The sequence below is a fragment of the Mustela nigripes genome, chromosome 1 (assembly GCF_022355385.1).
Source record: "Mustela nigripes isolate SB6536 chromosome 1, MUSNIG.SB6536, whole genome shotgun sequence".
In the NCBI taxonomy this organism is placed as follows: domain Eukaryota; kingdom Metazoa; phylum Chordata; class Mammalia; order Carnivora; family Mustelidae; genus Mustela; species Mustela nigripes.
Window position 1 is genome coordinate 129,395,890 of NC_081557.1, and position 18,592 is coordinate 129,414,481.

The 18,592-nt window shown below is 33.6% G+C and overlaps 1 protein-coding gene across 4 annotated transcripts in view; it reads right to left on the reverse strand.

Moving 5' to 3' along the window:
* Nucleotides 1-18,592, reverse strand: part of LRBA (LPS responsive beige-like anchor protein) — a 729,505-nt gene that overhangs the window by 503,606 nt on the left and 207,307 nt on the right. For all 4 annotated transcript variants that reach the window (XM_059373625.1, XM_059373604.1, XM_059373615.1 and 1 more), the window contains exons 32-34: nt 12,240-12,318; nt 10,463-10,596; nt 2,455-2,516 (exon numbers count right to left, since the gene is read on the reverse strand). In XM_059373625.1, the coding sequence (XP_059229608.1) occupies nt 2,455-2,516; nt 10,463-10,596; nt 12,240-12,318 (275 nt within the window). The remainder of the gene's footprint in view (nt 1-2,454; nt 2,517-10,462; nt 10,597-12,239; nt 12,319-18,592) is intronic.

Sequence of the window (18,592 nt, forward strand, 5' to 3'; positions counted from 1 at the left end):
TTTTTGCCTTAACAATGTTAAATGTAAATGAGATAAAATATGAAATGCTGTTTAATCAACCTAATAATGAGTAAGTGAATACTGAAAAATATAATCCTAGTTGAAGCCTCAAGAAAATATATAGTGATTTGTTTTGTCTTAACAACAGCAAAACAAATGTGTTCATTTACATTTCTTAAATTTAGGTCCTAATCTTTTTTTGTAATAAAATGTGGCCGATTTAAACACCTTGTTAAAAAGAATGCAAAAAGAAAGTAAGTTCTGAATGGATTCAAAAAAAATAATCAGAACATGGCTGATTGTCATGAAATTAACACCAACTAATTTGTAAAGTTTTAAATCAAATTTGCAGATGTTAAGTTCATAAGCATATCCCATTATTTATGTGATTAAAAAGGAGTTTTTGACCTGATCTTTCGATCTCTGGCACTCAGTCCTCTCCATCTCCCCTTAAAAAATTAATTAAAATTTTAGCAATATGCTATCTTTTCACTTCCCACCCTATCTCAGACTTAAAAAAATTATCAATCAAACTCAAGCCATCCCCACCCAGTATCTGCAAAATGTCGACTTCAAATTCAATTTCATATCTCTTAAGCTTTCATGTAGAAAAAGACAGTTCACTTCTTAACAAAATAAATCACTTTTGTGACTGCCAAGCTGACCTCTTTGAATTAGGAAAATTCAAAGTGAAAAATGTAATTATCACCCTGGAACAATCTGTATACATCTGGAGCTAATTCTAGCTTCATTTTTCACATCATTTTTCACACTGTGCTACATCTTATAGAGATGCCATGGAACTTTTGAAGAACTCATAAAAAATGGTAAGGACTTCAAATAACCAATAATGTATTTGATTTTATTCAAACAAAAATCTTGACAGTATCCGACTTTTGCAACTTATTCTACTAAGTGATCTTCATATCCCATTTGATTAGATTAGTATTAAACAGCCCTGTGACATACATGATAAATAGGTGTTTTAAAACATGTCATTCTTCATCTTTTTAGCTTCTAACATTCAACTATGTAATATACTATCTGAAACAGCTTTGATATATCAAGAATATATTCAATTCTTCTGAACTAAAAAGTGGAACTTTGTTATCAAAATTCATCTATGAAACATTTATATCAGTATAAATAATTTCATACTCTGTGAAGAAACCAATGCTTCTTAAAAGTAAGGATAATTTTGTACTGGTTTAAGAATGGCATATGGTAACTTAGATCCAAGAAATAAATAAGCAATTATTTCAAATTAGATTAATGAAAAATTTTCTACATTAAGCTTTTTAAAGGAATGGAGTTTTCTAAAGGAGATGATTAAATTATAAAAACATGATTCTTGCTAAATCTAAGAATAATAAGCTCACTAGAAACATAACCACTCCTCACAAGTTCATTATAAAAATCCATTAAGTGTAATCTGTAGAAGTAATTGTTCTTATTCCATTTTATTGACAATGCATAGTATTGATTTTTCACACCTTCTATGATTCTTTAATTTGTATTCATGAAATGTCCATCAGCACAGTCTAAATAAATTTGGCAATATAAACGCTAAAATGAATAAATCGATGCAAAGAAACATTAATTTTGCATTATCCTTATTCGTCAGGCAAGTACACCACAAAAGTTGTAAATGAAGGTCAAAGGTTTTGAAATGGGTCAGAACCCTTGACCTCTAGACCAATACCCTTCCTATTAAAAAAGGCTATTTTAAAGTTTTAAGTAGCGGAATTTACTACCAGCAAGATATCATTTTTAAAAGACTACAAAGAAAACTCTCTGTAAAAACATTCATCTGTTTAATTGCAAAACAGAAAAGAAAAACCACAAGATACATGATTTTTATATACATTTTCTAAAAATCATTAAAGTTTACATGAGGTATAAAATTTCTGAACACTAAAAGCATTTTGCTTTAGGAATTTATTCACTACATCTTATCATGATGGCTGCCATCCTTTTGCTGATGTTTTCTCAAATCGACTCTGTATGTCAAAAATAATTAGCAATGACAAGAATTCAAAATTATTTATCACTCATTTTATAACCTCTACACAAAAGGGAAGTAAACCCATTATTCCTAAGGGAGTCAGAGTAGCACTCCACAAGGTTTAGAAATAAATCTGTTTCTATAACCTTAATATATTAAGTAAAGAAATTTAGCCACCTCAAGATCATTTGCTCGAGACATTTTATAATAAGATTCTAAAAACCTGTTTCTCATCTATCTGTTCTCTCTCAGCGCTCACTACAAAATTCTTTGTAGTCTTTGTTAATATCAATGATAAGAAGTAATCCTTTTGCAATACAAATAAAATTATTTTAAAATCGCAAATTCAAACTCTATTACAGCAAAAATATCTACTAAAACAATTATAATTTCCTTATAAAGTCATGCAAGAATTTACTTTTAATCCAACATTTTTTCCTGTTACTCACCTGAGAACACAGTAGCATAACCAATTCCACAACCGAACTACTAGACTTCATGCAAACCAGACCTATTTTAAAGAGAATTTAAAAGAAAAATTACAGAGTAAAAAACAAATATGAGGGATTTGTTATACAACTTTATCCAAATTGGTTTTTAAAACAAAATTTAACATCTTGCTAAGAACAAACCCACACACATTCGATATGAGTAAACAGGTACTCTGTAATTACTTTAAACTTGGCATCAAAACTACCACAATTTTATTTGTAAACTATTTCATTTCAGTATTCAATCTACCAAAACATTAGAACTCCATATATAATGACATTTCACAACACTGAGAAATGTGCACAACATATGCCATATTGATCAATATTATCTACATTTTGTTTTGGAGAGAGCTGATTGTTATACATGCAGAGAAGGGAAATGGCTCCCTGACCTTTGCTTTCTCCACCACACTCTCTCCCTTCAACCCTCTAGCTATCAATCAAGTTTCCATTTTGTTTCATGGCAGCAGACATCCCAAACACTCTTATTAGTACCTTGACCTGTGACCTCACACTAAACCTTAACAGAAGTGTAAGCGTTCTGTTATATATTCTTGATTTCTTATAAATAAATTCATTTACATTTTCTCCTTTCTGTTTCATTTGCATTCACCACAAATACCTCAGGAAGGAACTTTTAAACAATACATATCTAAAGACTTCCTTAGTTTTGGTTACTAACAAAATCTAAAAAAGTTCATTCAAAGAACATTTCATAACCAGTATGTTAAAAAAGCAATGCCCATAATTAAAAGCACTAAATTACTAAATCACATGACTAATAATCAAAAAAAAATGTTATTTTTTATTTTATATTTTTCTAAGCAAACACAAGTTTAGAATCCAGGGCGTAACAATAAAAATAATTCCTGGTGGACCCATACACATCCTGCAGAATTATCTTGTTTCTTTCCTTCTTTCCATGAAAGCTCTTGGAGGCATCCTATCCCATCTTATTCCCTTTCTTTAATTTTCTAGCTCTGTAGTTCTTTTTCCTCACCTCTTTTAGTCATGCTGCCTCATACCAACTGATGGCACACACTGCCATTCTGTAGTCTAATAAATAGCATTCACATTAAACAACCTATTTAATGCTCTTAACAACATTGTTGTTAACAACAATAGGTTGTTCCCCTCTTCACTTTTTAGAAAAGAATCATTTTTCTCAATGTCTGAAAAAACGTGTAACTTAGAAATAATGACGGTAATAGTGTCAGCACCAGCATAGAAATTAGCTACAGAGAATATACATGTTGCATTAAGAAAGCAGGTCATTAACTAGACTAAATTACAGTTTCTGTAGAGCTGAAATGAGCGTAGCTCTGCAGGCTAATACCAAGGCCAAAATGAAGGGCACAGCCAATAGTTCATCTCATCGCTGGTACAGCCCTCTGCTGGTCTGAAACCTTGTCACTTTACATAAAATGTAAACAACCAGAAGGTTCCATATACTTCCACTTCCAAAAAGTAAACTCAGATCTTTCTTTACTTAGGTCATTATTCCACTGCTCTATTCTAGAGAAACCAGAATTCCTTACCAACTTTCCTTTCAACAGCAAAATATTTGGGCTTTGATCTGGCTCAGCCTTTTTTATCCACTCAGAAAAAGAACAATAATGATTTAAAAAGGCCTTGGGCCATTTAACTCAATGATCAAAGAGTTAAGTGTTAAGTGATAGTAAAATAAATAACATTTCATAGTTTGATTAGAACAATGCATGCATTTTTTGGAATGGGGTTTTGTAGATTTGTAAAAGATGGGGAGAAAGGCCAAGGTAGATGGTATATTAAATTTTAAATGAGAAAGGGCTTTAGGGGACAAAAAAGACCTTATATTAGATCTCTAATAATAAGCTCCCTCTCTAAAAGGCAGTAATACTGTAAACAAAAATATATAACCTTGGACTCAAAGAAACAAGAAATATCACCAATAAAGGACTTGGTATCAGGCTGCACAACTTAGTCATCTCTCTCCCTCTCTTTCTTTCTCTCTTTTGCCCTTGGGTGACACTGGTTCCAGGTATGAAAAAGGAAGAAATGAATTATAAACCAATAATCTGTCTTCGGACTCTAAGAATTATCCAAAGGAAGGCCCTAAAACAATACTTAAAGTTATAAACTGCTGCATTAGTATTAATTTTCATACACACACACACACACACACACACACACACACACACCCTACCCCACCCCCCTATTATTGCCCCAGTTAACAGAAAGCACATAAGACAGCCTCAGAGATCTGAGTAGGCTCTTAACCTAACTTCTCTAAAAGCCTCTCAGAATAACCATAGGGTTCATTTTGCTTGGTTTTATTTTTGGTTTATTTTTTAGAGATATGCAATTTTAGTCCCTTCAAAAAAAGACAAACTCAGGATACCAACCAAGAGCTTTATACTCATTTGGTCATGAAATTTTCTTCAATTTCTTCACCCAAGACTATTTACCCCACCTCCATTATCACTGCTTTTCCTTACTGCTAAATTCAGAAATATTAAATGATTTACCAGATATTAAGCTAACAACATCTGAACCCACTGATCTGTCTAAACTTCAAGCAACATGAAAAACAGTCATGACCTTTTGCCACATGGAATGTAAGAAGCCTTTTTAAAAATATATGTATTTTAAGTACGTATTTAAGTCAACTTGATTTTTATATAAAAAGAAATGATTACAAACATTATTAGAAGCTTTAATAATAATTTAAGCATAATGCACTCAAATTCTTATTCTCTATTTCTCTGGTTTTAAAGGTTATTTGTATATAACCTATATGAGCAAAAGCCTTTGGATTCAACTAACTGCTCTTCATCAATCTATAAATATGATATCTACCTTGTAAATACTAATTCCAAATTTCAGATAAACTTCTAATTGGTTCCACCTTATCATTAATTCTGGTCCTATTTCTTGAACTTATATCATCAAATGTAGTACTTTGGAAAAGGTGAATCATTCAAAATTTTGTTGAAAAGATGACAGTCATCTTCTTTGATCCAGAATTATAAAATATTTTCTTCTTTGGACTTTCAAACATGATTTAGAATGATGAATCCACTAATTTTTTTCATTTCTACATGAACTTTTCTTTCCAATCATTTTCATGTAACACACTTGCCTTTTTTATTCACTTAGAAATTGTACCCAGTAAATTGTGCTGTGTAACTATCAAAGCCATGGAAGAACACTGTCACATACCTTTTTAGCAAAATAAGATGCTCCATGTTCTTGTCAGAAAACATTGCATCAATTTTGTACAATGAAGTCCTTTCTATAGAATGACATACTAAGAAAATCAATTTCCTTTTTGTCCACAGAAATAGACTGTGCACTAATGAATTCTTGGGTTTGATAAAATTTGAGTGTTGCTCTCTCTTTAAATTCATCCTCAGATGGTCTAATAATTGTAAAATGTCTTCTTCTGTCATTTTTTCACCTTATCATTAAGAGCAGAAAATAAACAATTCTGAATTCCTAACTGAATTCAATGAAAGCTGAAAATAAGACCACAAAGATGGTATCCACAGATTTTCTTTTTACTGATATTTCTCAACCTTTTTTTTTTTATTGCTCCCCACTAGGAAGCCATTTCAGAACATTTTTTCTTAATTGCATAGATGTACTGTGACCCAATGGAAGAACCATGTAATACTTAAAATGTTTCTGCCCTCCCCAAATATCAGTTCTTGTTCCCACTGAGAAAACAAATTTCTATCTTCTTAAAATATGACCCAGTACTTTGGGGAATGCAGTACAAACTGAGGGCGATCCAAGAGTGATGATTTATTTTCTTATTATATCATAATTCTAGGGGCAATTGCAGTATATTTTCTTCTCATTATTTTATAGTCCTTACTATAGTAGGAATAACTGATGAATAATGGTGAAATAAAGTGTTTTAAGGTATAGGAAAATTAATATCACAAAGACCCCCTAATGAATCCTAGATTTATAAAAACATGTTCACATATGGTAATTGTAAGATAGAATAAATGTTATTTTTTAAGTAACTTTCTTTGTTTTTGAAAGACCTCTTCAAAAAAGCAAAAATAACAAGGTATCAATCCTTACAAAAGGTTGAAAAAGAGGGTTAGTATCACTAAAATTAAAACAATCAGAAACATGTGGTTCTAGGCAAGATGTAATAGGCAGTGTTACCTCTAACTAAACTAAACTATCTATCTATCTATTTATTTATTTATTTGAACATTTAATGTATAATTTGTCCCAGGGGGTACAGGTCTGTGAATCATCAGGATTACACATTTCAGAGCACTCACCATAGCACATACCCTTCCCAATGTCCATAACCCAGCCACCATATCCCTACTCCCCTACCCCCTAGCAACCCTGTTTGTTTTGTGAGATTAAGAATCTCTTATGGTTTATCTCCCTCCCAATCCCATCTTGTTTCATTTAACTAAGCTTTTAAATCTAATCTCAAGCCATCAGAAAATAAATGGGACAGAGAAACCATTAAATGACATCATGAGGAAACAATGGCCACAGAGTGCCAAAATATGTAACGTTCTAAAGAACAACCAACCAGATTTCTTCCACAACCCAATAGCATGAAAACAGAGGGAAAATATGGAGAAACTATTTGATATTAATAAAGACTTAAAAGACATAACCAAATGCAATAAATTGATTTTGTCTGTATATAAATGAGAAAATGTTTTGTAAAAAGACATTTAAAAAACGATGAATATTATCAATATTAATAGTTCTATGCTATATAATACTTAGTTCATATTCATCAATATTAGGTATATATACAACAATTATGATTATGTAAGAAAATATCCTTTTTTACATGGCTTATGAATTACTTAAGGGTAAAACAACAATGTCTAGAATTGATTTAAATACTAAAGCAAAATAAAGGGAGGCAGATACAACAAACAATTATAGCAAAACAAAGATGGTTTGGGAGTTGGTAATAAGTTCATGGTTATTTCAATTTCTACTCCATACATATTTAAAACTTTTTAAATAAAAAAAAAAAAAAACATTAAAAAATTGTAGAAGTAATAAGCCTTCCAGTCTCTGGGCATACAACTTGTGACTGACAAAGGCAGGATTAGAACCAAGGTCTCCTGTCTTTGAATCTAGTGCTTTTGAACAATACCACGCCACAAACACTTCTACCCAAAACTCTTAGTTGTTTTACAATGCACAAAAACCACCACCCAAAACGTTCCTTACAACTTAACATAAATATCTAAGATGCATAAAATTCCTAGATTTTTTTTTTTTGGCTAACTTTTTATGAATACAGTCCAATGAGTAGGCCCTGCTCAAGTTAACAGATAAGCAAGAGTGCATCATCTTCCTTATTATCAGTTTATCAGAACTTACCAGTAAAAAACTGATTCTAAATTAAACGTTGTTCAGGGATCTGTAATTAGCAAGTTTAGTACTTCTGAGTATCTTGTGGGATCTATTATAAAACTCAAAGACCAACTAAAAGCTCTGTTTTGCTACACCAAAAAGCTGTAATTAATAATCCACTTTACAATAATGAAATATAGATCGTAAACTGTCAAAACACTTTAAAAAATAAATATTTAACATGTTAAGTATAAATTAGGGAGAAGTCCTTCAATTTTTCGATTCATTATCTTTCAAATTTTATTACTTCATTAGACCAAATAGTCCATGCATGGCTGGAAAAATTATATCCTTTGGCAGATAAGGTAAAATTCTACCCCCAAATTAAGTAAATATTTCTAAAACTTAAACTTTTTCAAATAAATTTAATACTTTTTCCCTCTGTGGAAATGAGACCACTCATGACCAACTCCATATACATCTATATAACACAGATGATAATGAAATTCTTATTTCAGCTAAAGCTTATTATTTTAAATGTGCTGATATCCCTCAATTAGTGCTAATATAAAGAGTATCTTCCACTATTGAACTATCTCTACCTTGCATTTCCATATTCTTATTTCTAAAAGAGAGTTTTTGGGGGGTGCCTGGGTGTCTCAATTGTTAAACATCTGCCTTCAGCTTGGGTCATGATCCCAGGCTCCTGGGATCAAGTCCCACATCAGGCTCCCTGCTCAGCTGGAGGCCTGCTTCTCTCTCTTCCATTTCCCCCTATTTGTGTTCCCTCTCTCATTGGGTATCTCTCTGTCAAATGAATAAAATCTTTTTTTAAAAAAAGTATTTTTAAATAAGTTTTTAAAAATTCCTCAAGAGATCATCTAGTGACTGTCACTCAACAAAAATTTATAACTAAAGCTATAAATTGATATTTAAAGAGAGCAGGATACAGATAATTACATTTTTCCATGATTTTTCAGCTTTAGGAGAATCAAAGTGTTTAATCCTAAACCATGAACCATGGACACAGACAAGCCCAGATTTAGGAAACTTCTAGTCCAAACATATCTAAATTTTAAAAAATCAATTCTATATTATCACTGATGAAAATCCTCCAGCTTATCCTTAAAAAATTCTACTTGTAAGGATGAAGACTGGTATTCTGCAGTCAGTCTATTAAGCTCTTAACTAGAATTGTTTGGAAAGCTATTCTCTGTTGAACTGATACCTGCTGTCAGAGATAGCAATTGGTTGAGTCACCCATTCTAATATTAGAAAACATTCACTATATGGCAAGTACCCCATATTTAAATAAAATTTAAAAAAAAAAAAAAAAAAAAAAAAAGGCCGGGGACACCTCAATAGCTCAGTTGGTTAAGCGACTGCCTTTGGCTCAGGTCATGATCCTGGAGTCCCAGGATCAAGTCCTGCATCAGGCTCCTGGCTCAGCGTGGAGTCTGCTTCTCCCTCTGACCCTCTCCCCTCTCACAATCCTGCTTGTGCTCTCTCTCTCTCTCTCAAATAAATAAATAAAACCTTAAAAAAAAAGAAAAGTCTGAATACTCCTTCATTCCATAAACAGCATATGGTTTTCAATCCAACTCAACAACCAACTCTGAATGCTATCTAGTTTGACACCATCTCAAAGTATACTACCTATAAATGATCCAGGAATCTATGTGTAAGCAGGATAGAGTACTACTGTTGTTAGGGCCAATTTAATGTTAAAACCTGTTTAACTATTAGGGCCTGCTTAGCCAGAGCGACTCCATATTGCCAAGGTAGCCATAATGTTGTTTACATCCACGGACTTAATTCTGGGAATAAACACCCCAATAGTTCCTGGTATCGGTTCCAGGTATGGATTCCAGGAATAAATGCCTTAACAACAAAAGCCACGTACCGTGGGTCTGCGGTTATGTCCTATAAAACCAGCCTGTGAGATCGAGAGGGGATCGCTCTCTCTGGAGGTGGCCCTGGCCGGTCAATCTGACTTCTAATGCTTGGCATAGAATAAAGCTTTGCATAACTTTCACTTTGTCTCAGTCTCGTTCCCCTGGATAGTCAGTCTAACTTCTAATGATTGGCATAGAATAAAGCTTTGCATAACTTTCACCTTGTCTCAGTCTCATTCCTTTGATAGCGGACCCCAACACTGTTACTTCTACTTATTTATAAAACAGAATTCTACTAATAAGGACTAATAACACACTCCTCATTTTCCTAATATGTGGCGATACACTATTGTTTATATGGATCTTAAGTTCTAGTAAAATCCCAGATAAATACCTGCTAATTACTGTAACACTAATCTTTCCAATTCTCCATTCTCATAGTTTATTTTAATGCATTAAAAAAAGAAATCTAAGTCGTAGTTCTTTGGTTCAGTACATACTCTTCTGCTTCATCCAAATCACTAATTAAAAATCCAAATCAGATTAGAACAATAGAAGAGACACATCTTTCAAAAGATACAGACTCTGGAAGAAACTTTGTCAAAGGCTGAAAACTACCTGAACAATGAAACTCCACGCATCTCCTATTATTCATTTCCATTTTTAATCTTAAAACTTAAATATAAATTTAAATATTCATTTGTAAAGTGACATAAAGAAAAATCACTTACTTGTTCCTTCTATAAGCAGTTCTTGTCCATGACTACCCAAAAGTGTCCGAGAAAGAAAAGGTGCAAAATCCACAAAAATCTCTCGCAGAAGAGGAGCTGCCTTTTCCAAAGCATGTTCAAGCCTCTCTGTAATACTAATGGAAAGATATTATCTGAACTATTCATTAGAATTTACAATTTTCAGTTTTTAAAATGAGTTTCCAAAGAAATGTAAAATCATGAGAAATTAAAAATTATATAACAACTCATTATTGCTATACATATCATTCCTTCTGCTAGAATACCCTTTATTATTAAGTTCTATATTACCACCCCAGCCCTGGCAAATAATCTGGTAAACAACCACTCTAAGCATCTGATTCTTACTGGAAATCTTAATGGGTCAGTATAGAGCACTTGATTTTAACACCATTATAACCTAAAAAACTCGACCAAATCCTTATCAAATTTGTGTATTACTGGGTCACCTGAGTGGCTCTGTTGGTTTAAGCATATCCCTTCAGCTCAAGTCATGATCTCAGGATCCTGAGATAGAGCCTTGGGTTGGGATCCTTGCTTTAAGAGGAGTCTTAAAGTCTGCCTCTACCCCTCCCCCAACTCACACTCACTCTCTCTCTATCTCTCTCTCTCAAATAAAGTCTTTAAAAGAAAAAAATTTGTCTATTAATAAACCATCAGCACCTTCAGTTCAAGAATTATATCTTCCTTTCTAAGTTCTCAGGTGCAGCATATAGCATAGACACCGTAAGTATTTATAAACTGAATTAGTTTATATTCTTTTCTCATTGACATCTTTTCAGAATTTTTTTTCTAAAGCAATCTGAACAACTTTTCATTTGAAAATTAGTATACTTTACTGGCATACTTATAATGATCTCAATTTACATATTAATATGTCTCTGTGACTACATGCACATATACTCATATGTATACACACATACAACCACATACATGTATATATTTAATGAGTTAAACAAGCTTCCTGCATTTCAGGAAATTCATAGGCATCCACAGCTTTAGTTCTGAACTTATAAACAAAATATATACACAAACAGCCACTATTTACCTATTTGTTCACACAAGGAGTAGTACTTCGTAATACCAACAAGAGCTGCTACTGAAACTATCAACTGTTTAGCTGATGGAAATCTCTTCTACCAATTAGCATCTCATCTAAGGTACTACCCTTAATACTATTCTTCTCTGGATAATATCACAACTACAAGGTTACACATACAGAACTTTGGTGCCTGTATTTGCGGAGTGCTAGGATTTTCCAGTAGTGGAAGGAGGATCAAGAACTCTGACTATTAAGGCTCTAGTGGTAGAAAATATTCACAGTATTCCATCTTTGAATTTGAAATGCATATTCCCAATTTCAAAAGGTTAAGGACGGTAAAAATGTACCTACTGTTCAGTTTCACTGTGGCTTTGGTTGACTGGCTATAACTTGCTTCAGCATTTTTAAAGAAAATGAACAGTGAATTCTCCATTTTCAGTTCATAATCATATGAAACCTAAGTCATAAGCTACTACCTGTGTATTTAAATATTTGTTTTGCATGCAATACTTATTAATCATAATAGCCACTTCTCAAAAACCTTTTACATGTCATAATCTTTAAAGAGAAACTTCTAAAACATTCAGGCCTCTGTTGCTTATGCTTTTAAAAAAATAGACAAAAGTAAGTGAAAAAAAAAAAAGAACTGTAGCTAGACAGTTTAAAGAGTCATCAAAAGGAATAAATCACAAATATCCAAGTTAATAGCTTTAATACCTCATATTTGAAACTTGGTCTTGTGGAACTGAGCCAACTGTTGGCACCGACGGCAATTTTGCATTAGATGATCTACCACCTATAAAAGAAAATAACCATTTACAGGAATCTTCCATTTTTAGATAAAGGTTCAAATAAAGAAGCTATCTTTATAGCAAGTCAACAAAAAACATTACAATGGATTTTAAATGTCCATTATATTTTGGATAACATTAAAATCTACCAATTAACAAGGTATCTCTTCAACCATTTAATATGTAAATCTTAGTTACAAGTTTGATTATTACACTGAGTAACCTATGATCCATCAGCTGCAGAGGTAACAGAAAACTAAATTCTGACTCACTAAAGTCATGATTGCTTCTATCCAACAAGTAGCAATAGAGATTTACAAGTAGACACTTTTTAAAATTGAAGCAAAACACAAAAACAGTTAATTCCAAATTTAGCCTCAAGCACATAAACTTCCACTTCCATAAAAACTGACCTTATTCAGTCACCAAATAACTTATGCTATAGCCTGACTGCTTCTGAGTCTAGCTTAACAAACATAACCAACCCAGAGAATACTTGTGAAACCTTTCTTAAATGATTCAAATAGAAGTTATACTCCCTCATTTGTATCCTCAGTGTAATGAGAACTTAACCTGTTGGTGCATTTGTCATGCTATATTTCACTTGATTTTGTAAATATCCTTTTTCCTGTTATACTAATCTTTTAAAAAGCTGAGACTTCATCTTTTTCATCCCAATCTCTCCAGAGCTTAGAGAAGTAGACAACAGAGGGTCCTCAGTTTATGTTAATTCCAAAAATTATTCCCTTAATCATTCCTATCTCTCATATTTTACAAGTTATCTTTCCATGTGGTATGTACTTCCCTATTTCCTATGTTTTTATGTCCCTCTCTTTGTTCAAACTACTGTGTAAAATTAATTTCTACCATGTGATCTTATTTTACTCTCCAATGAAACTTCCAGATACCCTTTAATATTCTTGTATATTTTGTTGAATGGTCAATTCATCCTCTTCTATTACGAAATGTTAAAGTTGTTCTACCCTGTACAAGAATTTTCATCTTTGTTTTCACCAAATAATGCTTACTTGGCAGGAGAAAAATAATCACTAGAAAGGTAACTGTAAAAGTAAAAGAACAGATAGGAACAAAGCAACACACATTATGACAAGTCTTGAAAGAGTGAATCTAGAAGATTCACTTCTAGAGTGAATCTAGAAGACTAATTTGTAGGATAATTTACTGAGACTTAAATTCTAAAAGCTCAAGAAAGAAAGGGGAAAAATAAAGTTCCTGTTTAAGAATTAGGATATATGGGATAGAAAACATCATTCAGTTTAAGCTAGGAGTAAGATCTAAGGAAACAGAACAGCCATTTGCCTTTTCTAAGGCCAATATTAGGAAGAAAAAGAATAGGCACATAGAGTGTCCCTCGATGACACAAGGACTGTAAGAGTCACTGGAATCCAACTTGGATGATATCCTTACAACCTGGAGTCTATAGGTACAAGAGACATGCATATCTTGCTTGCAGATGTAATACAGTAAAATTCAGTTTCTGAAAGCAGTATCTTAAATGTGTGGAAAGTTAGTATTTGGGTAAATACAGACTGAAATCTCATCACAATTCCAGAGAGAACAGTCCAAAAAGAAGGAAATAATACTGACGCAAATGAAACAAAGACTATGCAAAGCTGATACACGAGAGAAGAGTAGCTCAAAAGATCCTGGAATCCATGCACTACCAGAGGTCTGATGCTTATGATATGTTCTCAAAACTTCAGGCATAGTTATCCTAGAAGTACCTAAAAGGACACAAAGTGGTGTGGACAGAAAGATAAATGAAGGAGAGATGGAGGAAAAATGCTCATCTAGCATACATAAAGGAAGAAGACAGAAACAGTTGAGAATGTAGAAAAGCAGCCTCCGACATCAGGAGCTGGCCTGGTAATACTGATTTTGCTTAGTGTTGTTAGTATGAATAACTGGTGACTTTACAAATTACAGCTTTAGACTTCCAGGCTTCTGATGAGATTTATTAGGGTATCTCATTGTAGAATTACCCATGCTTCCTAACAGTAATCAATTTAGAAGGAAGCCCCACTTCCTTAACCCCTCCCTAAAATCACCTAATATAGGTTCAAATCCTGTAATAAATCATTTCTAACATTCTCTTACTCAGATGTCCCTAATTTCCTCATTGTGAGCATACTCCCTCAATGAACTAACTTATTCAACCAGAAGTGTATTCCTGGCAGTCTTTGGTTAGAGCATACTGATAGAGACTTTAGATGAACTCAGGCAGAAAAAGATAAAAATCATCCGATTATTTTAAAAGAAACAGAATTTTAAAAATCTCTAAGTAAGAATTCTTTTCCATAATAACCTGTTTCATCAAGATAAAATGCACATTTTTCCACATGGTAGCATTTCTCAAATCAACACATTTTATAATCAAAGGCATCTTAACAATTGTAGTTAGCCATAGTTGAGACCTACTTGTAAGAGGAAACAGTGGATAAAATCAAGAAAGCAACAGATTCAAATACAATATGGTAAAAGACTAAGTAAAGGAGAACTGTGTAACTATTTAAAATCTTTAATTTGCCAGTCTACAACCTCAAGATCACATAAACTAGAAGCCTACAGAAAAAACAATTGTATAATTTCAACATATTATGTAAGTATAATGATTTGCTTGTAGCGAAGATGAACCTCTAAGCTCCATTCCAATAGTGTAGGCAATGGAAGATCATCCCCACTGTCCCACTTGCTACAAAAGGAAACCAAATGTGGCAGTAAATTTAACAAGGCTTGAAAGCATAGGGGTCTCTCTTCCTTTAAAGAGGGGGTTGGGGAAGGGGCGGAGGTAGAGAGAGAATCCCAAGCAGGCTCCATGCCCAGAACAGAACCTGACATGGGGCTTGACCTCGAAACCCGGAGATCATGACCTAAGTAGAAATCAAGAGTCATACGCTGAGACACCCAGGTGCCCCAAGGTTCTCTTATTTTTAATTTGCATGGTTACCCTAAAAGAAACCAAATTCCTGAGTGAACACTGAGGACTGAAACAAGCATGCAGCTTTATGTACTCACTCATTTATTGAAAATTATCTTTTGAAAACAAATAGAAGTCTAGGTATTATTCTAGATGTTTGGGATATACCAGTGCTTATATAAACAAAAAGTTCAGCCCTAGTAGGGGAAGACAGACAATAAATAATAAACATAATAAATAAGTTGGAAGCTAGAAGGTGGTTTAGGAAATAATAGAGAAGAGTAAAGGAAATTGGAAGCATGGGGTGAGGGTTAGTGAAACCTGGTTGCATCTTTAGATATAGTGGTCAAGGTAAAACTTAGGAAAGGTGACCTATGAGTGACAGTCTGAAGGCAGGGATAGAGTTGGCCAAGAGAGAATCTGTATCTGAGAATCCTGTGTTTCAAGTAAAATCAGTTATTTTCTCATTATACTACAGTATAAAAATATTGTGCTTTTAAAGAGCAAAAGGGCCCTATTTTCCAAACTTCCTTAATCTAGTCAGGCCTTAAGCAGTTAGCTTGAATAGATCAAGGAAAGTATTTGCATCAGGATAGGGGTGACACTGACCTGGAGCAAGGTATACGAGCTCAGACAATGTGAAGAGAGCATTTAAGTAGAAAAGAAAACTTAAAAGAACTTTGAGGTTAATGATTTGAAATTAAAGGCATTTGTGTGAATTCATGGTTTCACTAAATACAGGTAATATATACAACTATGTATGAAATATATATCCTCATTCAAATACATATCCATATTAGTCCCTAGTTCTATCCACTGAGAGGACTTGGGAACAATAATACCTTAACATCTCATGTCCAAATCTTGCTTCTAAACACTATTCTTCACTGAGAGAGAGAAATGACCAATTCAAGATCTACTAGAGAAAAGTACACAATGAGCTTGAAACAGCTAGTTTTGTTTTTTAGAAAGCAAAGATATGCCAAAGAAATAATAGGCCATCATTCACGAAGACACAGAAGCCAGCTTGAAGGGACTACCACTGACCAAACTGGAAACATTTTGAGCATAAAAATAAATAATGATTCCTCAAAAAGTTGAAAATAGAGCTACCCTACAAACCAGCAATTGCACTACTGGGCATTTACCCTAAAGATACAAATGTACTGATCCAAAGGGGCACATGCACCCGAATGTTTATAACAGTAATGTCCATAATAGCCAAACTATGGAAAGAAACTAGATGTCCATCAACAGATGAATGGATAAAGAAGAGGTGATACACACACACACACACACACACACACACACACACACACACACACACAATGGAATACTATGCAGCCATCAAAAGAAATGAAATCTTGCCATTTGTGAGAACGTGGATGGAACTAAAGGCTATTATGCTTAGGGAAATAAGTCAATCAGAGAAAGACAACTATCATATGATCTCCCTGATATGAGGAAGTGGAGAGGCAACGTGGGGGATTTGGGGGGTAGGAAAAGAATAAATGAAACAAGATGGGATCGAGAGGGAGACAAACCATAAGAGACTCTTAATCTTACAAAACAAACCGATGGTTGCAGGGGGGAGGAAGGTAGGGAGAGGGTGGTGGGGCTATGGACATTGGGGAGGGTATGTGCTATGGTGAGTGCTGTGAAGTGCGTAAACCTGGTGATTCACAGACCTGTACCCCTGGGGCTAATAATACATTGTATGTTTATTAAAAAATTTAAAAATCGTGGACTCTGAGAAACAAACTGAGGGTTTTAGAGGGGAGGGGGTGGGTGGTTGGGTGAGCCTGGTGGTGGTGGGTATTATGGAGGGCACATATTGCAAGGAGCACTGGGTGTGGTGCATAAACAATGAATTTTGGGACACACTCACAAAATTAAATTTTAAAATAATAATACTAAAAATAAATAATGATAATAACTTACTACAACTCATTCAATAAAATAGGAAGCCAAAGAGGCCATATTGATAAGATAAATTAACAAGCTGAGGAACAGGACATTTAAATAATTTCAAAGTACCTTTCCACAAAACACTTATTAAAAACAAAAGGGAAAGAGTAACTTTACCATGCAGAAAATTGGCCATTCAATTTTTTTTTTTTTAAGATTTATTTATTTGGCAGAGAGAGAGAAATCAGTAGGAAAAGAGGCAGTCAGAGAGAGAGCGGGAAGCAAGCTCCCTGCCAAGCAGAAAGCTCAATGTGGGGCTCGATCCCAGGACTCTGAGATCATGACCTGAGCTCAAGGCAAAGGCCTAACCCACTGAGCCACCCAGGCACCCCTGGAAGTTAGAGATGTTAAATAATGAAATATTGAAAACATTAAATAATGTTTTATTTATTTATTCAATTAAATAATTGATTATATTAAATAATGAAAGTGGTATCATCAATATTGTGACAAGTCAAAATTGTGCACCGTATGATGTGCACTGGGTGATTTTTGAAATGTTAAATCACCATATTGTACACCTGAAATTAATATAACACTGTATGTTAACTATACTGGAGTTAAAATAAAGACAGATAAATTGTGCAGCAGGTGATTAGATTTTCTTCTCTACCTGTTTCATAATATTCCTACCAAAGAAGTGTATCATAATTTGCTTCTAATCAGGAGGATATATCAGACCAACCAAAATTCAGGCACATTCATTTGAGTCATTCCTAGTTCTTTACCATAATAAATAGCATTTTGTATTTGCTTACATAAATTTATGTGTACTCCTTGACATTTTTTTTTTTTTAAAATAGGTTCCACATCCAGTGTGGAGCCCAATGTAGGGCTTGAACTTATGACCCTAAGGTCAAGATCTGAGTTGAGATCAAGAGCTGGATACTGACTGAGCCACCCAGTGCCCCACTCCTTGATTTTTTTAGGTAACTTCCTATTAGTCAATAAACACACACGTTACATATGAACACATATTGCCAAATTGCCCTGAATAAAGAATAAACAATTTACACTTGACTACTAGTAAAACTGAATGAATTTTCCCATTTTAGTGGAAACCAAAAGGTAACATAAATAACTACTACTCTGACATTTTGAGCATTTTTGTAGGAATCCTTTTCTTTGTAATTTGTAATTATTATATATATTTACCTTTTATCGTTCATTACAAATACTTAACTGTGTAGTGACTGTTGTCATGCAGAATTCTAGAACGTTCCTTTTAAATCATTTTACCAGTATGATTTAGAAAAGAGAAATACCACCAAATTTTAACACGGTTGTTAGGATGTTTAAATTTAAAAATGTAAAGAACCTAAGACAGGGGCACCTGGGTGGCTCCATCAGTTAAGAGTCTGCCTTTGGCTCAG